The sequence below is a fragment of the Chelonoidis abingdonii genome, chromosome 7, assembly GCF_003597395.2.
Source record: "Chelonoidis abingdonii isolate Lonesome George chromosome 7, CheloAbing_2.0, whole genome shotgun sequence".
Classification (NCBI taxonomy): domain Eukaryota; kingdom Metazoa; phylum Chordata; order Testudines; family Testudinidae; genus Chelonoidis; species Chelonoidis abingdonii.
The window spans coordinates 8,098,808-8,124,092 of NC_133775.1; the positions used below are offsets into that span (position 1 = coordinate 8,098,808).

At 46.1% G+C, this 25,285-nt stretch overlaps 1 protein-coding gene across 3 annotated transcripts in view; it reads left to right on the forward strand.

The window, feature by feature from the left end:
• The window catches only part of SLC5A9 (solute carrier family 5 member 9), a 36,227-nt gene extending 18,969 nt beyond the window's left edge, over window positions 1-17,258 (forward strand). For 2 of the 3 annotated variants that reach the window (XM_032803974.2, XM_032803976.2), the window contains 4 exons: window positions 1,088-1,256; window positions 2,797-3,012; window positions 12,452-12,611; window positions 15,983-17,258. In XM_032803974.2, the coding sequence (XP_032659865.1) occupies window positions 1,088-1,256; window positions 2,797-3,012; window positions 12,452-12,611; window positions 15,983-16,191 (754 nt within the window). In that variant the 3' untranslated portion in view covers window positions 16,192-17,258. The remainder of the gene's footprint in view (window positions 1-1,087; window positions 1,257-2,796; window positions 3,013-12,451; window positions 12,612-15,982) is intronic. The other variant, XM_032803975.2, reaches the window with a different exon arrangement.
• Window positions 17,259-25,285: the final 8,027 nt, after the last annotated feature.

A 25,285-nucleotide genomic window follows, 5' to 3' on the forward strand; every position in this document is an offset into this window, starting at 1 on the left:
CTGATCTCAGAGAACTGCCCTGAATCAATTCTTGTTTGAACTAGAGCGTATCTTTTAGAGGGAGGGGAAAAAACAGGTGAAATTAACATGCATGTTAATGAAAAAAGTAAAACCTGAGATAAGTTATGTTTCCCAACTTTAACTGGAGTAGATTCAGTTACACAGACAGGCTCAATTTGCCACTGACCTGGAGAGATTATTTCTTCTGTGTTCTCTAACTTTGTCATAGACTCCTGCCTCAGCAGAGTCTATAGTGAAATCATGGCACCCTCTATTGACAAACTCCAGTACTGCATTACACTAAGGCTGTAAAACAGTTCCCTTCCCACTAACATTGTTAATAATAATCTACACTTCTGTAGAGCCTTTTATCTGAAGTCACACATATTAAGTAAGCTTCAAAACATCCCTGTGAGTTAGGTGAAGGATAGAGAGGGGAGAACGCATCAGCTGTTTAATAGTACACAGCAATACGGTACATCGGCTCAAGGCAGAAATGGAGGAGGATATTGAATGCTGCTGAAACTTCTGTGGGAATTTTATTAAGTAGGAAGGAGTGCCTTAGTTGGAATTTGGTGACAGCACTAAAGACCTCTACTCTTCTGAAAAGTGGCCATGAGATTTTAATGATCACAAGTTGTCAGGATCTGTGTCTCATCCAAGAGACAGTGCCTCCGGCAGTTTCCACTAAAAACATGTCGGGCTACTGGGGCAGTCATGATTCAGCTAGCCCTGAGATTGCCACGCACAGAGCCACCTGCACCACTTCTTGCAGCGCTCTGGATTCTCCTTGGATCTCTCCCATTCAGGTCCTCACAAGGTCCCACAGAGCTTAATTTGAGCACTTTGACCAGTTCTCAGCGAAGAGTTGTTAGCTTAGGAGAATGAAATTTACTTCCTGCCTGGTTGCAAGGAAAAGCCTGTCCTAGATTTCACTTCAGATGAGGAATTCACTCAAGGTGCACAGTGGTTTTCCCTAGAATTCATTGAAAACACAAGGACGTGTCTCTTGATTGGGGATTGTTTCCAGGTGGATTCTGAAACATGCAGAGCTAATACTCTTTTGTTCCAATCTCCGGTTTTCCAGAGTGTTTGTTCTCATCCTCATTGTCATCAGTATTCTCTGGATTCCCATCATTCAGATATCCAACAGCGGCCAGCTCTTTGACTACATTCAGTTTATAACCAGTTATCTGGCCCCACCAATTACTGCCCTCTTCATCCTGGCAATCTTCTGCAAGAGGATCAATGAACCCGTAAGTGAGGAATCAGTGACTGGGCTGGCCACATAGGGTGGGTCTGTGCGTGTGTGTGTGTGTGTTCTTAGTAAGCATTTGAGTGGATTATTGCATACCACTATCTGGAAAAATTAGAAATCAGAGGTGTTAGAACTGGTTCCAGTTGTTTGAGACTAACAATAAAATGATTTTAAACAGGAAATTTCACAGGACAGGATGGTTGGGGGACTGGGACTGGTCTATGGAACCTTTCATCTCCAGGTCACCTGTTCAAACCCAGCCCAGCAAAGCTGTGACCATCACAAAGTGGCTTAGTGGCATGAGTTAGTGGGCCTTACCCCTGTTTCTATTGGATGGGTATCAGCTTCGCCGAAACCATCACAATTGGGGCAAACTGGCAGCCTCAGCAGAGGGGCCATGGAAACTCAACTGGTCTCATACTCCTAGAAGTGGTCCCTCTAGGTCGGTGAGGGGCAAATGTGCACTCCCACTGTCTGTGCTGTAACTGCTCTACGTACAGAGAGGGCGTCAGGCCCAGGTATCCAAGTTCCTAACTTTCATAACTTTGAGGATCTGGCCTTAGTCTCTAGGAGACAGATCCTCAGCTGGTGTAACTTGTTTTGGCTCCATTGAAGTCTGTCCATCCAACACCTTTCATTAGCTCAAAATTCATGTATAAAACACCCACCACGTCTGGCTTTCCTCCAGTCCAATATGCAGAGGTGGAGACTCAGACTTCTATCATTGCCCTGCATCTCTCTGTGCCCGCTTCTTTCCTCTGCCAGCGAGAAGGGGGAGCATCACTGGGGCTGTTTAATCCCATTGTTTTGAACCTTCCACTGGACACTGGTTCTGCTCCTGACACAGGCTCAGCCTTTGAGGCAGGAGAAACCCCATAAGGGATTTCCGACCCTACTTCAGAACCTAGCTCAGGGTCCCAATTATTTCTGGAAAATCAGATCTTTTTGCTAGACCCCTTGAAAACAAAGTGGCAGTGAAAATGAACCCCCACTCCCTTTTCCAGTAAAAGCCCCATATGAAGCTCAAATGGTCTTTCTAACCTTTCTTATGGTTCTGTCTCTCCCCCTTTATGATGTGGCCAGAAACAAATGTCTCCCTCCTGGGAAGGACTACAGTCTTCAGAGGGCTTTTACCCCTGTCTCTGAAGCATGTGGGGTGGCCACTGTCTGAGACATGCCGTTGGACTAGATGGACCAATAGGTCCCATTCCTGCAATGAGATGAACCTCAGTGGGACCTTTTGCCCACCAAGAGCCTCACTGAAATCAATGGAAGGACCTTAGCTCAGTCGGGTCTGATGTGTCTGTCTTGCAGTTAGAAGGGTGGGAATGAGTAGATTACAAGTTCTGAGGGCCATTAAAGTATCTAGTATGAATGAATTCCCATCCCTTGCTGTTCTGCTCTGTTGACTCCATCCTGGAGAGAAGGGACCATTCCCAGAGAGAGACTATAGCCCCCCCCCCCCCCCCCGCCGCCCTCCCAGATGTTTTCAATGATCCCTCACTTCTTATGCGTCTCTTCCCATGTTTTCTTTGCAGGGTGCTTTCTGGGGCCTCATGTTCGGGCTGGTAGTAGGTGGCATTCGAATGATCATGGAGTTTTCCTATGGTGTGCCATCCTGTGGTGAGGAGGACACAAGACCAGCTGTGCTAAAGGACGTGCACTACCTGTACTTTGCCCTCATTCTCTGCGTGCTCACGGGCATCGTCATTACCCTAATTAGTTTCTGCACTCCACCAATCCCAGAGGAAAAGGTAAGCAGCTCTACAGTTCAAACCTTTCAAGCCCCTCTCCATCATAGGGTCCAAGAGGACTCCCTGATCTGTACGGCCCTGTCTCTCCTATTGCTGAGATCTCAGGGACTATAATGCACGTCTACAAAGAAGCACCTTTCCAAAACGCTTCTGTTTTCCAGGGCTCAGAGTGTTAATGCTGCTTAAGACTCAGTGAACTATTGAAATGGAGTGTGAGTTCTCATGCTGTGTATACAGCTTTGCACACACACACCACAGCACATCATATCTGGGAGAGAAGGAAAAGAAGTGGGGGGAAATCATATTACAATGTGTTGTTGAGAAGGAATTAAATGGATCTAATTGAAGCTTCTGTCCTACTTCAGCAAAGCCCCCATCAATCTTCCAAGCAAACAAGATTAATATCTTTGCAACACTGGCATTTAGAGAAATAACATTCCATCCCAATGTGATCGCAATTACATTTAACAACAGTATCATGGTACAGAAGAAAGCAACTTTCTTTTACTTACTGTATTAAAACAGAACTGTGCATAAAGGTTAAGTTTTTATTGAGTGTCAGCTTAAAGAGCTACTGTCAAGTAGTTTAGGGTCTAAGGAGGCTTGGTTTACTGAGCGGTTGCATAAATCAGCGGGCAGGAAACTTTGATTTAAATCATCACTTTTATTTGAGTCTGGCATTTATACGGTTTAGTTATTTTCCTATTGATTCTCATTGGTTGATAACCATTAAAACATGTCGATTTGCAACTAAATATTCCTTTTACATGAAATTTAGTTCTTTTTGCTAACCAGGAAGCTGCACCAAACTCACACAAGCTGTGATTATGTCATGTGACATTGCTCGCCATGACATTTTCTGCCATGGGGTTGGAGCTCCCACCCAGCCCCGCCCATGCAGTCCCCAGCCCCGCCCATGCAGTGCCCAGCCCCCAAACTGGTGGGAGGACCCACAGCTGCCCAACCATGGCCCATAAATCATAAAATCAAGAAGATTAGGGTTGGAAGAGACCTCAGGAGGTAACTAGTCCAAACCCCTGCTCAAAGCAGGACCAACCCCAATTAAATCATCCCAGCCAGGGCTTTGTCAAGCCTGACCTTAAAAACTTGTAAGGAAAGAGATTCCACCACCACCCTAAATAACCCATTCCAGTGCTTCACCACCCTCCTGGTGAAACAGTGCTTCCTAATATCGAACCTAAACCTACCCCACTGCAACTTGACACCATTGCTTCTTGTTCTGTCATCTGCCACCACTGAGACCAGCCTAACTCCATCCTCTTTGGAACTCCTCTTCAGGTAGTTGAAGGCTGCTATCAAATCCCCCTTCACGCTTCTCTTCTGTAGACTAAATAAGCCGGCCAAGGACAGCGCCTGGGGGACTCTGCAGCTGCCAGCTGCTCAGGCGAGGAGACTTAGCAGCAGCCCAGGTCCAGGGGCAGGGGAACCCCAGAGCCCCCAGGCATTGCATGGGTGGGGGACCCGGGAGCCCCAGTAGCAGTGGATGCTGAACCCACCTCTCCCTTCTGTCAGGGATCTTTTTTAGTTAAAATCAGGGACAGATCACGGGCAGATCATGGGATGCCATTAATTTTTGTTTATTTCTCATGACCTGTCTCTGACTTTCATGAAAAAGATCCCTGACAGTAGCTTAACCATAATTATATAGCTTAACATGCATTTGTTCAGATTCTTAATTTTGACATTATATTAGGAAATGCATTTTTTTATTTACGAGATGACGATGAACTTTTTACTTGTGATTTGTATCAAACTCTATTTGGATGGAAATTCAAATTCAGTTAAAATGCTTCAAACCGACATTTTAAAATTTGTATTATATTTATTATTATATTCATTATTATATTTATTATTTATTATTAATTATTAAATAACGCTACTTTAAATATGCTGGATACATAAGAAAAATGTTTTATCAAAACACGGTTTTTCATTTAAAACTAACTGCTTTATTCAACAAAGGCTGCATTATCTGTAATTAGTGAATTGAACTGATTATGTCTTGTCACCGTATCCTTTCAGATTTTAGAACTAGCCGATCTGGTCCTCTCACACCTCATTTTTATTCACTGGTTGAAAGAAGCATACAGGTTTTCAACTCCCATTGGTTTCTTAATTTTGATTGACTCAGTCACTGAACTGAGCTAGTTGAATAAACTAAAACAAATAAAATATCCTCGCTGTACTTGTGGAAAAGTCCACTGCTGTGAAAAGCTGGTTTAGCACTTCATACTCTTGTTCCAGGTTTCCAGCCAGTGACGGCCACCAGCTCGGTGGTTTGACATTCTTTAAAAATTAGCACCAAATATATACTACTCAATATTATTATTTTTTGCATTTAATTTAAAAGTTTGAATAGATTCACGATAAATCTAGGCCTTAATATAGGTTGTCATTATTTCAAATTTCATTTTAACTAAGTTTTTTTTTTAAATAAATAAATAAATAAATAAATAAATATGCATTTAATTTAAATAAAAAAAAACAATTTAGAAAGCTGGATTTTTTTTAAACATTGATTTTTATGCCCCCAGCCTGGCATGGGTTTGAACCAATAACCTTGTGATGAAAGTACTTCATATCTCCTTACCAGGCCCAGCCCAGCTACTATCATTGGGAGGCAGTGTGATGCATTAGTGAGAGCGCTGGTTGGGATTCAGGCCCCCAGCATTTTATTCCAGATGCTGAAATGGGCAACTCATGTCTCAGCTCTGTGCCTCAGTTTCCCCAGCTATAAAATGGGGATAATGCTACTCAGCTCCTTTGTAAAATGCATCGAGATCTACTGAGGAAAACTGGCAGATAAGAGCTAGGAATTATTATTATCCTGTCAAATGAACTAAACAAGACATGCCACCAACAAACCCAAGAAAAATACTGACAAGCCAGACCCTCAGCTGGTGTACATTGGCATAGCTGCATTGACTTAAAATACTAAGAACAGCTTTTCAGTGGAGCGATGCCGCTTTACACCAGTGGAAGATGTAGCCCAGACATCTTTAAGGACTCAATGGTTTATATATAGAAGGGGAAATAGCCATTTGTAGCTGATGTTAGACAGGGCTGCCAGGGGAGGAGGGCAAGTGGGGCAATTTGCCCCAGGCCCTGGGCCCCGCAGAGGCCCACATGAGACTATAGTATTGGAACTTTTTTTTTATGGAAGGGGCCCTCAAAATTGCTTTGCCCCAGGCCCCTGAATTCTCTAGGCAGTCCTGATGTTAGAGTGGTACAGTTAATGTGCTGAGCTTTAAATGAATTACAATCCAAGAACTGCCAGCAGTAGCATTTCTCCCTGCTGTTTTGGACACTCTCCCATCTCTGTGGGTGATTGATGCTGTGCTGGGAAACAAATATGCAAAGAATTTGTTTGGTATGCTCCAGAGTTCATATGTCTTCATTGTAGGTAGTCAAGGGTTTGTGTCACGCCGTCCTTGAAAACCTTGCAAAAGCACTTACAATTAAATTTGAGGCTGTGAAGCTGAAATGCAACTGTCAGGTGCCAGATGGCATTTTGGAACAGAAGGATTTATTCTCACTTTGCCTAGTATCTCAAAGTCCCTTGGGCAAGGAGTATGGGGGAGGGGCCACAGAGGGAAAGGAAGTGGTACAGTGACATGGCAACTGTTCTGCAAATGAACCAGGACACCTGGGCTGATCACCTGCTACACTCCCAGGGCCTGTGCTTGTCTTGAGGCCTAGTGCACTAGGAACTTCAACTGGTCTGCTCCAGAGAGTCAGATTAATACATTCGGTGCCGTGTTTTCCAAATTGCTGAGTTCCCACAGTGCCTGGTGCAGCCAATGAGAGCTGGAAATGCTCCTCTCCTCAAAAATCAGAACTTCAAAGTGTGCAGAGGAGACACGGGCTCAGACTAAAGTTGGGGATCCAAATGCCCCCAGACTGGAGATTTTCCAAATAGACCACCAGAGAAAGTGTGAGAGAGAGAGAGAGATCCATAGGAGAACACGCTATCACCCACTTGTTAGGGCACTCGCTTGAGAGACCTGGATTCAGGTCCCTGCTCTACCTTTGGCCTGGGTAAGTGAGTTAACCACTGGGTATAAAGGCAGGCACCACCACCTCGTCCTCGTTGTTCGTGAGAGAGGACTGACCTGGCTTAGGATTCACAACTGTGAACCTTCGTGGAGTTAGGCACCTAAGTGGAGGGAGACACCTCCTAGTAGGTGTCTAACTCCCTTTGAGGGAAGAAGCGTCAGTCAGGCCCCTCTCCTAAGCATTTCCCGTTGGCTAGCTTAGGCAGCTTCCAGTGCTGCAGTAGCGAAGCTCGGGGGGGGAGGGGGGGGCAGGGCAGCAGCCGCTCCCGCACTGAGCATCTTGGAACCTTTTTAATTTTTACTCACCCAGCAGTGCTCCAGATCTTCAGCAGCGCTTTGGCAGCAGGCCCTCACTTGCTCCAAGTGTCTTCGGCGGCACTGAAGGAAATGCCGCCGAAGACCCACGGACAGGGGCAGCTCTAGGTATTTTGCCACCCAAGCACAGCAGGCAGGCTCCCTTTGGCGGCTTGCCTGCGGGAGGTCCCGGTCCCATGGATTCGGCGGCATGCCTGCAGGAGGTCTGGTGAAGCCACAGGACCAGCGGGCCCTCCACAGGCATGCTGCTGAAGGCAATCTGCCTGCCACCCTCCCAGCGATCAACAGAGCGTCCCCCATGGCTTGCTGCCCCAGGCATGCGCTAGGCGTGCTGGTGCCTGGAGCCACCCCTGCCCGCGGAGCGAGTGAAGGGCCTCCCGCTGAAGACCCGGAGCGCCGCCGGGTGAGTAAAAGCACCACCCCGTTAGTAAAAGCGCTGCAGCGGGTGACACCTTTTTTTTTGATGCTCCCCTTGTTCCCTCCACCTGGCTATGCCACTGCAGTGCTGGCTTTCGTGAATCCCATTCTGAGGCACCTAACGCCCTCCATGCCTTGTGTGGGGAGCCTGAGCACCTAACGTGGGGCTGAAGCTCCCACTGGGGGCAGGGGGCCTAAAAGTGAGGCACTGCAACCTGAATCTAGGTCCGCTGAGTGGATCTGGACCCTGCTCTTTGTGCACTTGCCACGATAATAAAGCAAAGTGCTCGTTGTAGATCTACTGATTCATGCACTGCTTCCAATCAGAAATACCATCTGCCTTCAGCAGCTGCATTCCAGCTCTTCTGCTACATCCAGTCCATTGAGTCAAATACTGTCCTAAGGCACACGGAAATTATGCTGCTAACTTTCCCCAGTCAGTTTTTTTTGCTTATTCCAAAATAGCTGTCCTGTTAGCCATACGCTCCCCTTAGCAAATCTCTGTGGACTGCGCTTAATGAGATCACAGCTCATGAGATATGCCATGGCTGTGTCCTTGGTTTGTCAGTGTTGAAGGTAGGCTGCTGCAGTCGTAGTTTTTAGGCCATTGCTGGGTGGGTAGGACACACGATAAGGCTTCTCCCCAACATACTAGCCCATCGACAAGCTCCTGAATGTAAAGGTGAGAGGTGGAGGGAGATTTGGAGCACAAGGATGCAGGGGAAGGCATTTCATGGCAACTTGGCTGAAGCTGAAAGGGAAGATTTTCAAGGTGCCTGATTCCAAATGACTGTCCGTGGGAGTTAGGCACTGAACTCCCATTAGTGACTCTGCAACTCTTGCCCCTTAAAAACTTGACTTCTGAAAGTAAAGTTTTTTGGGAGGGAGCATCTTGAGTATCTAGGGTCTGTTCTGTAATTCTCCCTTCCTTACCCTCTCTACTGAACTGAGTTTCCCCTCTTCCCAAAATTTGGGAATCACATTTCTCAAACTTTCAGCACCATCAGCTCTCCACAAAGCTCTGCCTTCATTTAGACAGCGAGGTAAAGGTCATGAGTGAAATCTTGACATCAAGGGCAAAACTTCTCTTGACTTCAGTGGGGGTCAAGTTTTCTCACACATGCACACACCCACCCTCCATCCCAGGCTTTCAAAAGAGGTATCCAGCATAACCAGAGCTCAGCCAAAGGTAGGCTCTGAACTTCCACGGATTTCAATGAAAGTTAGGAGCCTGCCTTTGAAGATCTGGGCCATAACTTCCAGTCTACCAAATTTATTTGAAAACCTGGCCATATTTTGTGGCCTAAATTGGAATGGGCCTGTTTTGAAAATCAGCAATTAGTTGTGAGCTCTTAGGAAAATTCTGGCTTTAATACATTAATTCCAGGACAAACCTTATGCACAAGCAGCAATTTGTGTTGGGGGGGGGCGGGACTGGGGGTGATGGAGTCTCCATAGTTTCTTGAATTCTTTTGTGCTCACAAACTTTGCAACATTCTGGTGACATTTCTTAAGTGATTAAAAAAAAATCCTCAGTAAAGATGAGGATCATCAAATCACAGTAATTTAGAAAATGTGGCAAGAAAGATTAGCCTTGCCTGACGCTCACCTTGGTTGAAAATGATTTAAATAAAGCGATAAATCTTCTGGAACATGTTGTATCAGTTGGAAATTGCCATCCAGACTTCGCGTGTTTAAAAAAAAAATCTCTATTTAAACTGGTGATACTGTGTGTGCAACTCAGTGGAGAATTTAATTTCCGTGGAGGCAGAGAGGAGAAATGTGCTGTTGGGAGAAATGAGTGCCCTCTCCAGAGCAGTCTGGCAGAAGTGACGGTCTGAGGGGTGTGATTGGCCAGTGTCAACTGCTCCTGGTGGCGTCTGTTCCCCTAACAAACACATGAGAATTCAGCAGATCAGAATTAACTTAGCCACTTCGCTCTCAGTAATGTTACGTGGGTTGGGATGCCAGAGGAAAGCAGCAATTCCCTCCCCCCAGCACCTCAGGACAGAATGGGATGGAAATTGCAAGTGCAAACACCAACATTTCCCACCGCCAACTGGGAATAGGCTATGTAGGGTATGACCATATAAACCACAGTGTGTTAATAGTTAAGGACGCAGGTCCATTAACATCCTAGCCCAGTTCAAGTCCACACTGTGCATTTCCCTGGAAGGGCTAGACTTCTGGATTCTTGTGCTTATACACCACACACGAGCCAGGCGTCACATCTCTTGCTACTAGCTCAGTGTTTTGGCCCATCCTGGCATGGCCATGTGCTTCGAAAGGGAGGGTGAATGAGAGCGCACGTTTCTGGAGTCAGCAGCTGCGCTGCTCCTTGCAGAGGCAGGAGAAGGCCACTCATGCCTGCCGAAAGCCAGCGAGAAATGGGGCATTGGCAAGGCCTAGGCTGTGAGTGTAAAACTTCCCAGCTTTTAATAAAAAGGAGAGGTGGGCCAAGTCAATGGACATGCAAAGTGCCAGGCCAAGACGCCGCTCTGTAAAGTTACAATGATGATGCAGATTTCGCCTTTGTCTGCAACTGAGTCCTACTGGCTAATAGCACTTTTCCAGAACTTAGCACAAAATGCCAGGGTGCCTTGAATCCCGGGTGCATACTGGGCCTGGGAGGGTGTCACACATGTAGGGAAGAGAGGACTCCTCCGCACCAAGTTGTCAAAGTGCAGTTGTAGCATCCTCTTTGATGCCAACACTGCCAGCCTTTTGCTGGGGAATGGCCAGTGCACCTGTATAGTGCCAGGTCCCTGGCCCTGCTGCCAACTTCCCCTGAGGCCTAGTGGCAGATATGGCAATTTCCTACAACGTCTCTGGGAGATGTGACTGTATTACATTTGTGTATCGTTGTGGGCCAGGGACTGTATATAATTCCATGGAAGGCAGGTGACTACAGCTCCTGCAGGAACTAAGGGTGTGTGTGTACATGTACGTATGTACACTGGGCAAGTTCACACTGGTTGTATCACTTCCAGAGAGAGATATCTCCTCCTGGGGAGGCTCACCTGTACAAGTTCAAACCGGATTTGCCAGAGGCCAACAGACTTGTGGCTAAAAGCCAGCATTTAAATGGAAACAGGTCCTGCTTTCTGGTCCAGCAAATGGACCTTTTGTCCAAGGGCCGGGGAAGGGTTGGAAGCACTGATACCTGCCAGGGCTTGGCGTGGGGGAGCTGATTGCTCATCAGTTTTCTAGCATGTGTGTAGGTGCTTTTGTTTTTTCTAATATGAGTTCGCTGTAATGCTGTCACCTTAAGAATAAAATCTGCTTGCTTAGAACACGCTACATGGTAACTTATAACTGTGGGCATGTATGCTGTCCATAAGCCTTCGAAGCCAAAGCTAAGTGCAGATGCTGGCCTGGTTTGCTAGTATTGCTTGCTGGGGATAGCGCAGTGTAGATAAGGAACTGTGCAGCTTGGAAAAGTCCCGATCAGGAGGGAGAGACAGAGACACACAGGTCTCTGGCCAAGAGAGGTGATGGTGAGGGAGCCACGTGCTCTTGCTGGACCATGGGGAATACAGGTGAAGGTGCCCTGAACTGTGCCACCTAGGCTATAACTTTATAATCTGCCTTGCATAAGGGACAGTGCGTAGCCTGAGCAGAGAGTGGATTGTGTTTCAGGCAGTCCCACTTCCTCCCCCATGCTTTCCCCTTGCTCTGGGGGAGGCCTCACATAGCCAGCAAGAAAGAGAGGGAGGCCAGGGCTGGCCCCATTCCCATCACAGCAGGGCGTATTGCGGCTGGAATCACAATCTGTGCAGGGGATCTGAGGGACATTCTCTCTTTCTCTCCTGTGTGCCCTCCAAAAAAGTGCTGGAAAATCTAACCCTGAATGAACATGACGTTGTCAAGGTCTGTCTTGGCCCAGTGCCCTGGGTGTGGGCGGTCCTGTCTCTGCCATGCCCTAGCCCGCCGTTGTTCCTTCTGTTGGTTGTTCCTTTGCTATAACCTTGAGTTTCTGGACCTTTGTGCCTAGGATTTGGGCTTGGCTTCTTTGATGGTGTTTCACTGTGAAATGTCATTCCATAGCAGCAGGAGTGAGGCTCCAGATACTGCCGTTGTCCCTTTGCAGCTCTGTGGAGAGCCATCTGTTTGTGTGAGTGCACTAGAAGCCTGCTTCATCAGCAGCTAATAACCTGTGATGCAGACCGTGATTTGGCAGATTGCAAAGGGAGAGGGGGAATCAGCAACTTATTCACCTTTAATTAAATATTTCCCTGGCTTTAACTGGACCATATTGTTTCAGGAAGGGAGTGTGTGAGAAGGAGGCACCATATATGACTACAAAGCATACTGGCCCTGCCTACAACTTCAACACATACAGCTTTCGGGCCCCCAATGCAGAGCTCTGCCTGTACTGATCCTGTAATTTCCCAAACAGAGGAGCCTTCACACCCAGAGGTGTGCTAATCTCCAGATGATTAAAATGGCACCAGCCAACGGAAAATACAAGAACTGTTGGAAACAAAGCAACACAGATTTTTGTGAGGTCAAATCCTCCCCATTCTAATCACGGCTCCCGTTTCCAGCTGTGTCACCAACACTGGTCTTGTTCTATGAACTGACAGCTTTTTAAACTGCTTTCCCTGTTTGTTTTGCATTGCTGCATCCAGCTGGCTAGCCTGACGTGGTGGACTAGACACAGCAAAGCTCCTGCAATTGACCTGGTGAGCTACAAGAGCGAGTCAGCGGAGGTAAATCCTTCAGTGGGCGAGAGCGATGGAGACGAGCCGACATGGGAGAGCACAGATTCAGAAAGCAAAGAACATGGAGGTAGGTTAGCTGGGACTTTCAAAAATGTGCATGTATGGGTATGGGGGACCTGGTCCAAGGCCTATCAGCATCCTTCCAATGACTTCAATGGCATCTGGCCCATGGATCTAACGATACCACGTTTGTGGAGGTGATAGCTACATGCTAAATTAATTTATCTTCAATCACCGTACCTGCATTCTGTCTGCTACCCTGTCCCTCCTCGGGTTTATTCTAACATCTCAACCCTCTGTATAGTTCCAGAGAGCTTCCATTTAAACCAGAAAACAAACCAACTTTCCAGAGAAATGTTTCCTCCTTCTCTCCCTAAATGTGGAATTTCCTTCTCCCACATGGCCCCAGCCTCAGAGCCAGGTTCAGCAACAGCATTTTTAGACGTTAAAAGTATCCCAGTTTTAACTGCCTACATTGGCCAGGCAAGCTGGATGCAGAAACTTCCCAGCAGATCCTGAGATATACCAGTGGTGGGGGCCAGATAAGCACCAAGATAGACAAACCAAGCACCTGCTTTTAAGTCCTAGATGGCCTGAAATATGGCCTTTAAAGTCAGGATATTTTTAGATGCAGACAAGCTATTTTTAGGTAATTTGTTGAAGTTTTTGGGGTGCCGGGACTTGGAGCACAGGCTTCATCTGTGAGGTCCCATGGCCCCCCTGAAATAGCTCACGCCCCCCCCCCACCAGTTGAGAACTGCTGAGCTAGACCATCCCAGACAAGTGTTTGTCTAACTTGCTGTTAAAAGCCTCCAATGACAGAGATTCCACAAGGTAATTATTTAGCTTAAATAGCTCTTCACTCTCCCTGGTGTGTACAGACAGTAATCACAGTCCCTTTCAGTCTTCTATAAAAGCCAAGCTTTTTCAGTCCCTTCTCATAAGATAGATCCTCCATTCCCCTGATCATCCTAGTAGCTCTTCTCTGCACCTATGCCAGCTTTAATGAGTCTTTCTTGAACATGGGTGACCAGAATGGTGTACAACATTCCAAATGAGGGCTTACCAGTGCCTTGTACAATGGCATTAACACTGCCCTGTCTCTCCTGGAAATGCCCCGCCTGGTACATCCTAGGATTGCACTGGTCTTTTTTGCACCTGCATCGCATTAGTGGCTCATAATCATCCTGTGATCAACCCCCATACCCAGGTCGTTCTTCTCCTCTATCACTTCCAACTGATGAGCCCCTAGTTTATATCAACAATTCTTATTATTAGACCCTAACTTTGCACTTTGCACTATTGAATTTCATCCCGTTTCTGTTACTTAAGCCGTCAAGGTAATCCCGATCTTCCTGTCTAATATTCCAATCTGCCTCTGTATTGACAAGGCCTCCCAACTGTATCAGCAAATTCCATTAGCAGACTTCTAATTATCAGTTTATTAGAAAGAAAATAGCTCCCCGCCCCTTCTCAGCATGGATGAAAACCATCCAAAATTTCAGGTGCACATTTTGAACCTAACCCTCCTGAGTCCACAAAACTGGAGAGCTCGCAAGATGGGAACGCACTCGTGAGATTTTTCTACCTCTCCTTAGTCTAGACTGGCCATGCTTGAATTCGTTCCCAACCTCAGAATGAAGAGGTGAGAAACAACAACAAAAGTTTTCCTCCATTTTTTTTTTTTTAAATGGAGGCAGTTGGGATTCAAGTTTAGTGTAACTGTTCAGGTTGCTGATGTTGTTTCTTATCAATTCTTAGTATACCTGACCCAGCTCATCTTTTTATAGCCCAACGGCTTGGTAATTTGGTAATTAGCAGTGATGGGGAAGGAAATGCAGAACAGCTTATATAACAGTTTAATGAGGTTTTGGTAACATGTTTTTTCAAGCTTTTATGACATGCTACCTTTCAAAGCCTGGAAGGAATAGCCAGTAACAATTAAAAGACATAATGCACACAGCGCTTCACTCCTGATAAACAAGCCATGAGTTCTGTATTGGAGATGATGAAATCCTACAAGTTTTGTGGAAGTTGGGCGGTGGAGAAATAAGAAGAGTTTTTATTCATTAAGCAATAAATGCTTCATATGTCAATCGACTGGGATGATTTAACCTCTTTGGAGGACATATTTTTAGTTACATTTTAAGAATGCCTGGCTAAAGTAAGGCAGATTAGATTTGGGGCCTGAGTGCAGGGCTGAGATCCAGGGACATCTCAATCCTAAATTGTAGCTGGGCCACTGATTTAGGACAACTATTTTCCAGAGTGACCACTGGTTTTGGGCGCTCACGTTGTTATGCCTGATTGTCCAAGTAGCTGAGTGCCTGTAGCGCCTGGTCAGCTTATGGGAGATGTGGGCACACGAAGCTTCTGGAAATGGTTCAAGCGGCACATCCAAAATCATTGGTGTGGAAAATCAGCAGCCACTTTTTTACCTCCAGCCAGGGGCAAGGACTGATTCATGCTTGCTCAGCATCTGGAACATGTCAAGTGCTACTAATGTAACTTGCTATTTTAAAGGTTCTTTCATCTAGGTTTCAGCTAGCTTAGTTGTGTCGTGAGGATGGACTGGGCCATGATGGTTAACCAGCTTACTGGTTCATTTTCTCTGCAGCACTAACAAGGAGGGCTGGCTTTTGCTCTGTGCTCTTGGAAGAGAGCAACTTTCGAACCACAGTCACGGTCATTTTCGGACTATTAATTCCTCTGGTTGGGGTGAATCCTTTAATGCAGAGCCAGGGGTGCTGGAATGTCCCTAAAAGTGGGGGCGGGCTCCATGGACACCTGAACTGTGGCCCCGCCTCCTTACACTGCCCCTCCCCCCCTGGGTCCACACCCTCACATTGCCCCTTCCATAGAGGCCCTGCCTTCACACCACCCCTTCCCCTCAAGGCCCCGCCCTCACACAGCCCCTTCCCCCTGAGGCCCACACTTGTGCCACCTATTCCTCCAAGACTCCACCCTCTTGCCACCTCTTTATCCCAAGTTTCCGCCCTCATGCTGCCCCATCCCCGACACCCCACCTTTTCCAAGACCCCGCCCTCTTGCCACCTCTTTCTCCCAAGGTCCCGCCCTCACACCACCCATTCCCCCAAACCTCGCCCCCACTCCTCTCCACGCCCTGCCCCTGTCGCTCGCATTTACGGCCAGTAAAAAGTGGGAGGCCATAGCCCCTGCGCAGAGCCGTTCCTGAGCTGCAGCCATTGGTTCCTGGACCTATCATCAGCTGAGAGGGTGAAGCATTCCCTTCCACTGAGGATGTGGCTCAGCATGGCTGGTTTTCAGCCTGTACGCCTCAAGCAATAGTGCTGCATGGGAGATGTGCAGACAGGGGACATGGTGTATTTAGGGCATGCGACAGCGGTGAGACGAGCGGAATACTCCAGTGTTTAGAAAATGAGACTAATTCCCCCTCTCTGTCTGTATTTCCTGCAGCAGCGAGCCCTCCTTGCTGGAGGAAGTTATACTTCTGGTTCTGCGGGATCTCCAGCAGCCCGGTACCCACACTGACTAAGGAAGAGAAAGCTGTCCTGGAAAAGAAACTCACCAGCATTGTGGAAAAGCCCCTATCAAAGATTGTTTGCAACATTAATGCTATAATCCTGCTCGCTATTAATGTCTTTCTGTGGGGATACTTTGGCTGATACTTGGGCTGGCTTGGCTTTGGTTTAGAATACCGCAGTAATGCTTAGAGACGTCAAGCAGGTCAGGCCCACATTGTTCTAGGTGCCATGCATACAGCAACTGGAATTCCCTGCCCCAAAGAGCTCATAATCTAGAAGACCAAACCCAGGGGGCAGGGCTAGCATAGTATTTACCAAAGAGGGTTTTTATCAGGTAAAATCATGTTTTTTGTCACCAAGGGAAAAATTAGTTGGGCCCAGTTTATGATATTTTCTATTTTTAAAACTGTTTTGTCATCACACACATCACACTTAGTTGTAGTCACATATTCGAATTGCATTACATAGTCAAATAAGGCACTAGATTAGGAGATTAATTTAGGGTTGTACAAACAAACAAGTAAAATTGCAGTAAGCGGAATACTAATATATGTAATTATAATAGGGTCAGACTCTCTGTAAACAACTTAGTGTGGTATTTTCTCCAGGAAGTTATATAGGCCATGACGCCCTTCAGTTTTCAACATTATATAACCCAAAGTCAAAAACATTCAGTAACAATAATGCAGAGTTGTAGCCATGAAGCAATCAGAAGCAAGCAGCGCTGTGGACAACCTGAACCTATTTCTCAGTTTTGAATGGATGTATCCAAAGTCTGAAAAGATTCATGCTATGCTTGCTGAACTTGCACCACCAGTTCTGTGAAGTCAGAGGGAATCTCGGCCTTCTTCAGATTTTTTCCACCACGTTAAAGTGGAAACTTTTTCCTTGATAGCGGATGAAAACGTCAATTTTGGTTACAGTAAGTCTTCTGTGTTAAATGCAAGTAAATATGGCAGAAAGTCAGGATTTTTGCTCAGCAGCTACTGCTTGCAATTTCTTCTTGTTCCAATGACACATTTCTTGCCTGCATATTTTGGATGAAGGAGGTCGGCCAACATTTGCAATTGCCTCATGAACTCTCTTTGGTACGTCTGTTTTATGTGGGGCAAGATTTTCATTCATCAGTAAATCCAACCACCCATCTCATGCACCATAAGTCCTTGTTAAAGTATGTCAGGTGCCACAGAAACTGAATTGAATTGACTGATCAAGTTACACCTCTACCTCGATGTAACGTGACCCAATAAAACATTAATTTGAATCTAGCACGATAAAGCAGCGCTTGGGGGGGTGGGGGTCAAAGTAAGTTTGATATAATGCGCTTTCATCTATAACTTGGTAAGATTTTTTTGGCTCCTGAGGACAGCGTTATATTGAAGTAGAGGTGTATTTGCTTCTTGGTAAATCCTTTGCTTATTAATTACACTGACCACTCTATCTTTAAATTCCGCCTCTTGATCACTCATAATCCTGACATAATGGAGACAATTTTTGAATATATGTTTCCAGGCATGTTCTTTGACTGTTCCATTGTGTTACCAGAGATTTGGGAGTTTACAGAACTTGACAGTCTTTTAACCAGGCTCCAAGTGATTACGAAAATACTTTTGTAAATCGACCACATTTCGTCTAAGCATTTGGAGTAAGGGCTTGTCTAGATAGATTGAGCCAATGTGATGCACATCAATACGTAGCAAAAGTGTGGTTATCTTGTTCCAAATCACTGCCCATACTTAGCAGTGTTTTCTCATTGTCTGCCGAGTAACTCTTAACACAACCGTACCGTTCATTGCTGATGCCTTGGCTTCTCTTGTCCATGTAGCACAATACTTTCCAGTCTTACTTCTTCTAGTATCAACTGCTGATACACAAACCACAATCAGCTGTCACTGGGACAATGTGCACATTACACCAGCCATCTTGTATTCATGGACCTGCTTTTCCATACCTTTAAGCCATCAGCAACTGCACCTTACCATTTACCCGCCTTGTAGCCTGGCCTTAGGCAGCTGATCAGTGCTTGAAAAAATTGGCTGTTCAGTAACTGAAAAGGGAATATTACAGCCATAAAACAGTTTTCATGGCTACCTTTTGTTTCAGTTCTGGCTTTTTTTTTTGTGCCAAACATATGCATGTGTGATTGAAAAACCGTGACACTTCTGCCTCATTGTCTTTGGCTGATGTGGAGCTGCCTTTCTCTTGCTGCTCTTGTCAATGGCAACGCAGTATTATCAGTACTTTCTGTGGTTAGATGTTGATAGATGTCGGGCTGTGTGTATGGTCGCTCTGTGTGCTGCCCCAGCCTTGCGCAGACAGCTGGCGTGGCTGACCTTAAGCGAACCGTCCAATGACCACAAGATCCGTTAAGTGATAAAGGCACTCAGCCAGCTTTATTGTCAATGAAGCATGGTTTTAGTATCCCGCAGACTCTACTGGACCACTAATACATGTATGCCCATAACAACGGACAAGCTCAGTGAACGGTGGGACTTTCCATTCCTGTGCCAGACAAAAATATGCCCTCTGAGAAACATCTTTATACCCTGATACAAACAAGTTACATACTGCCCTTCTGACATAGTTAGTTACTGCCCCCTGGCGTGGCAGTTTTTACCCATTACCTTGTACATATTAGTTCAATCAAAACATTTCTATTACGTACTGTCATCCTGACCTTATCTTTTGGGAGGGGTCAGTGCGTGCCTGTTATTTTTGGGGAATGTTTTTGTACCATCCTTGATATTGGGATGTTCTGGTACCACTTGATATTGGGCTGTGTTTGCATGAGTTCGCTGTGACTAGCACTTCTTAGGAATGTTTCTACAATATCAGCCCTGTTCTTGCCAGATTCTGAGAGCAGGTCCTGCCTCATACCAGACCTCTATCGCAGGCTCTCTTCCTACTACACATACATCCCCCGAGTCTGATCCTAATATGCATCTATATTGTTGGGGCAGTGAATGTGGCAGGCCTGATTTGAGTTACAGTATTGGGGGGGAGGAGGGGGCTAAGCCAGCTGATATTGTGGGGCTTCCGGGGACAGGGGTCACACACTTGTCTGGGGCTGCATCATTACTTAATTACCAGCATGTCCTATTGGAAATCATGGTGCTTTAAAAATTCAGAGGGTTTTTAGAGTCTGTTTCCAGTTGCTGTCAGCACTGTGATAATGAATGAAGTGACTTATCTGGCCTCATAGCTAAACATTCTGCAACCAGTGTGATCTAACCAGATCCCGGGCCAGTCCTCAGCCAGACAGGATCCTGGGCTGGCATACTTATCACAGACAGGTGCCCAGGGCCTGGGCTTTTCATATGAAAATGAGCATATTTCTCTGCAGCTGGTGAGCCAGTGTGCGATGCTTGCTCTGTGGAATGGGCTTTGCCGCTCACTGGGCACCTGCACAGCCAAAATACCCACTGGGGAATCAGGACCATCCGCTGTGGGACTCATCCAGCATTATGATGTCCTCCTAGTGTCTAAGTGCCAGGTCTCTCTATGTTAGGGCCAGGGATGCCACCACTGGTGCCAATAAGCCCGTGCTATCCCTCTCAGTCGTACTAGGCGCTGGATGGAACATGCCATCCTTACCAGTGTCAGCATTACTGTGCAATGGAGTGTTTTCTTTTCCTACCTTATCTGGTTTCTCTGGGGCTGGTACATAGAGTACAGGCCCTAGCATGAGCTCAGACAAAGGCAAGGTAACATGGCCAGGATTCAGATATGACCACATAAGGAGTCAGTGATGAATGTAGAAAGACTTTTACAAACCTATCCGATGTTTTCTTAAATTGCACAAGACAATTCCCAAGCGTGTCTTTCACTGGGGTCGTGATTATTAGGTGGGAATAAATATGATTGGGAAGCAATAGAGATTCTCAGACTCAGCACAAGCCAAGGTGACATTCCGACATGGAGGAGTTCTGCCTCTCAGAACATTGTATGTCCAAGAAAACAGAGATGCTTTTACACTGTGATAGATGAAGACGTACAAGCGCTTACACTTCTGGGGCAGGCCTTGGTGGGTGCTTTTTGTGCTCTACACGTTGAGGCTAGCACACAGGACAGTGTGTTTGCGAATACTGAGATCTGAGCTATTTTTACCTAGGCGCTGGTAGCTCAGCTGGTGCAAATTGGTAAAGCTCCTCTACCATCAACTGAGCTATGTGGATTTACACTAGTCATGGATCTGGCCCAAGCAGTTGTGGTTTTGCAGCATGGTGCCCAGATGAAGCCTGTGGGTGCTTCAGAAACACTTTAACAGAGAACTGCTCCAGAATAGAGAATAATACAATTGGACCGTTGTATGTAACATGTTCACAGGGCAGAGGAAAGGGGTAATGGCGAAAAAGGAGAGATGGAAAATACACACAGATCCACCCACGAATGAGTAAAGCTGTTATTGTCCATGCCAGGATTTCTCACAGAATAACTTGTCTGCATTGCAAGACCTCGTACATCCTTGTTGCCTGTGATAAATGGCAGTATTCTAACAAGACTGCATTGCATTCAGAATTGTAACTGATACACAAGTCCATTGGCAGCAGACATTATTAATGATGCCAATACGTATTTTCTTATTTATCATCCCGCCTAGGCTTGTGTCTTTCAGCAAATGATTATCATTCATTTTCCTGACAAATCTATCAAGATCATTCATGATTGTGCAGCAAAGGAGCAGCTTTTAAACAAAGATTAATTACTTGGCGGTTTGGCTGGCTGAGCAAAAGGAAATGAAATTAACAATGAACTCTACAAACATGTCACCACTTTAATTTACCAGAAAATATTTTAAAATGGTATTTAAAAATGTACGCTATGATAGGCACATTTTTTTAATAAAAAAAGGAAACTCCATAAATTTTAAGGAGATGGCCAGCAAGTTAGCAAACATGAAGCCATCTTTACTGTAGTTCTTTGCCTAGATTTTCTAAGCGACAGAAAGATGTTCTCCCCTCAAGTCACTCTACACAGACAATCTTATCAAGAACCTTGGGATGAACTCCGACAAGGGGTGACAGATGAGGATCAAAAAAGCATTTAATGAAGCCACACAGAGCTCAAAGCCCTTTGCATCGCTTAGGTGCCACAAAGGCGCCAGCATCCGGCTGTACGCGGCCATCAGAAAATTCCCCGGCCTAGAGGAATGGCGTGCTGGTGCGAAGTCGCTGGAGGCATCAGGATCATGGCAGGAAAGGGAGGGCCATGGTGGGGGAGAAAGGGGCTGTGGCAAGCAGAATCTCATCCCGGCTATCCTCCAATAGCCTACTAGAGGCTCTACAAGAAAAGGAAGTCCAATGCAGCTGGATTAGTGTTTGCATTTTTCTTTCCTCCACGCTCTCTTTTAGATCGCTGAGATGAAAGGTTAAAAAACTTTGGCCAGCCAATTTGCGTGAGGCCAGCTCCTGCAAACACATGTGCTTCAGTTCCCACTGAAGAGGATTACTTATATGCTTGAATGCTGATCACATACACGTGAGACTTCTTTTTTATGGTGCCCAAGTAAGGACTCTATGATTTGGGTCATAAAGGACCCACACGACCAAACCAACCAAATGTTTCCTGGCTTACAGGAAGGAGTAGTGTAATTACAAATCCAGTTCCTCTTTGATGTCATCACAAAATGGCTGCGCATTAGCAGTTCCCATGAGAACATGAGCATATGTGACTAATATTATTTAGCACTTATGCAGTGCTTTACCTCTCCAAATCACTGTACCAACATTAAAGCTAAGGCATTGGGTTGCCAACTTGGTAATATTTAAAAACCAGACACTCCAGCAGGGGTGCTGGAACCTCCCCTGTTCCATCTCTTTGCCCTGAAGTGCCACTCCTGCCCTGCCTATCTCTCCCAAAGCCCCTCCCCTACCCCACCGCTTCCCCCTGAGACCCCACCCCACCTATTTCCCCCTCACGAGCCCCACCGCCTGGGTTTGTTTATGGGCATGACCCAAGACAATTAAGGTGGGATGTGAGGATGGCCAGCTGGCTCTCTTCGGCCTTCAAGTGGGGAGGTGCATGCTGGCAAATGCAACTGTGTCCGTGGGCCTTTTCCCTGCCAATGCAGGCTTGCCCTTGGTAGATCAGTTGCCCAACTCTGCCTAGAAACTTCAGGGTCCCAGCAATGGAGCTTCCACAGCTGCCCGTCTGACTATTCCCCTTTCTAACAGCTCCTCATGGCGGGAAGCCACATAAGGACATGAGTAACTTTACTCACACAAGTAGTCCCCTATAACCATCTGTGCCTGTGTCTTCAGGATTAGAGCCCTTAAGTTAACCCGATTACTAGCTTTAACAATGCTCCATCTTTGCTGTCCCTGCCCTGAAGGAAGGCGGGGAACTGTTTTCATCTTCACCCTGGAAAGCAAACTCTTTGCAACTGGCCCATTATTCCTGTGCGAGGGGCTCTAGGGTTTGGTTAAAACAATTTTGTTTTATGTATTGGCAAGTGTGTCTCATCGAGTAAATAACAGAAATCCAGCCTTCTTTGTGAGTATGCACCTTAGCTCACTGAGGCACCTGGCTAGCACCACTGTTGTAAACCCAAATCAAAAAAATAGGGTTGTCTTTTTGCTGACCTCCAGCTGCTGCAGTTGCAAAGTGATTACATGGTCACAAGAGGCGTTCGGCATGCGCTTTGCTGTAGCGCAGAAGGGCAGCAAAACACACACCACCTCAGCTGGCTGGCGTTTAACGGCCCATTTCATCTCTACAGCACGATGCGTACGCTTCCATCTTCAGGGGAAATCTGAGAAAACACCAACCCATCCTTGCCCAGCTACAGAACAAAAAAGAAAAAGGTGATCTGGACCTACTAGCAGATCTTGAGGGTCAGTCCTGGATGTGGCTGCAACCGCAGCGAGCCAAGAGACTTAAAAATACCAGCAATCACGTGTCAGTTACTGAGGTACTTTAACGTGGTAGGCTAAAAGTGATAGAGCATCACGTTTGGTGCAGAGTTAAGGGTGACTGTCCAGCTTAACTGTGTACCCATGATACAGCTAAATATTTGAGCTGCTTGAAAAATTAACCTGAACGCAGTTCCCCATAATTCATCATTTGCTGTTTTGCAGAGGGTCAAATATTTTGGTGCATTTCATATTTTAGAGGGTACAAGGCCTTGCTCAACCAGTGTTTTTTCTTCTCTGAGCCCCGCCGCATGTCCATCACTCGCCAAGGTGTCTAAGGCAATAGAGGTTGCAGCTATGAGCATTCTGTAAGCAGACTTGTTAAAGCTTTTAGAATGCAATAGCTTTTGCAATATTTCTAATAGCCTCCTTAATGCTGGCCTACAGGAGCAATCAAGGGCAGTGCCTATTAGACATTTCATGAAGGTCAGCTCCTTAGATTGGCCCTGCTCTGCACCAAAGAAGTTATAAGACTCTGAAAATGTTGTTAGCAGCTCACTGAAATACTGAAACTAATAGAACTGTGGCTGTACTAAACTATTAAGGCTGCTGGTTCAAATTTTCAAAAGAACTCAGTACAGTGAGTGCCAAATTCTTTGGAAAATCTGCTCCAGTTGTAAGTACAAAGTATTTGAAATTCTGTCACCCGCTGAAGAAGCTCCAGTTGTCATGCTGCATAATCCCTATTGAGAAAACAAAAAAGATACCATCTCACTTTAACTAGTCTGTGCAGAAATGGATCATGTAACATGCAGTCAGGAGCCAAGTACGAAATCTGAACAGTGGTAAACAGTGCCGGAGGGCACAATTTGCCCATGTGCAGAGGCTCAGAAGTTTCTGCACTGTTGAGAACCTATTCAAGCAAGACTCAAGTGCTGCTGCCTGCAAGGACAGGGATGAATTTCATCCTAGAGAGCGTGCATGTGTATTTCAGGCTGCAGTCATCTGTAAGTGACTGGTTTTAGGGTAATAAAAACATCATTTGATTGAGGTGGCAGTGGCCAACTGAAGCCTGGTATATGAATGAACAAAAAGTACAGTTTGCATCTTCCCCTTAACTTGACCGTTATCCACACAGAAAAACCCATCGTGGGTGGCTGGCTGACACACACGTGAGCACTAGGCAGAGCTTGAATAAGTTCACCATATTACCCATTAACAAGGTATCCATAGGGTGGACATGAAACTGCAACCACCCTTGAGGCGGTCCTCAAATGCCTTCCCAGGTTTCCTACAGGCCCCCACAACCCTATGGTATTTTATTGTTAACTAACTGCTCCCTGCTGCTTGACGGGAAGCCATCCACCACTGCATATAGGCCTATTCTTCTCAGTGTCTATGTCCTCATGCAGCTTCCATGCATCAGTTAGACTCATCCATCCCTGGTACAGAACTCCTTTTTTTGGAGAATGCCCCCGCCCCACTGTGACAGCTCAAGCATGATGCCGGATGGCCAGGACCGGACACCACGGTACTTGTGGGTCTCTGGAGCAATGCAAGCAGGGCCCATGGTTTCAGGAGCAAGAACCAAAATGCCAGGCTGTATGATATTTCACATAAACTGCCTGAGCACAGGCTCCATTAAAACAGGACCTCAACGCCAGGAGAAAAACAAAGGGATTAAGGTGGCAGTGGATCCCAAGCTGGACCATGCCAAGCCAGAACTAGCTTATTTGAGGCATTGCCAGGTTCATGCCATTTCCACCCAGGTTCCCCAGAAGGGCCAGATAAGTTCACTCACAATACACTGCAAAAGTATTCACAGAGAGGCAGAGTTTACTGAAGTGCTACAAACCAAGGGATGTGTCCCCAGCTACCTTAGTGCCACATGTAAGCAAACAGAGCACCGCTATGGGCACAAGACATTTCAGCAGTGTATCTCCTGCAGCAGTCGGCTATTATCTGTAGTGTGGCTGCAGCCTTGCCTGATAGGCTAATATGAGGACTAAACACAATAGTAGAGTCTGCAATGTGGTCACTCCCTCGATGTTAGGGGCAGATTTTTCTGACCATCTTCTGGAATTGGCACAAAGACAGCTTATTTTGAAGAGAAACGTGTAATTTTTATTGCATCCGTTAAAAAAAAACAGCATTGTTGAAAATGTTCATGTGTGAGTTGCAAGAGGCACATTCAATTTAGTAGGAGACACTCAGACTTGTCTCAATGCGAGAGTTCACATCAATTTGAAGAAAAAAAATTCCACTGGAAGTACGGGCAAGTAACAGTCATTTTTTTCATTAACCTACAGCCACTGTCTCTGTAGGTGTGCAGCCATAAGTAAGATTACTGCTATAATTTTGTCTGGTCCCCCAGGAAAAAGGTT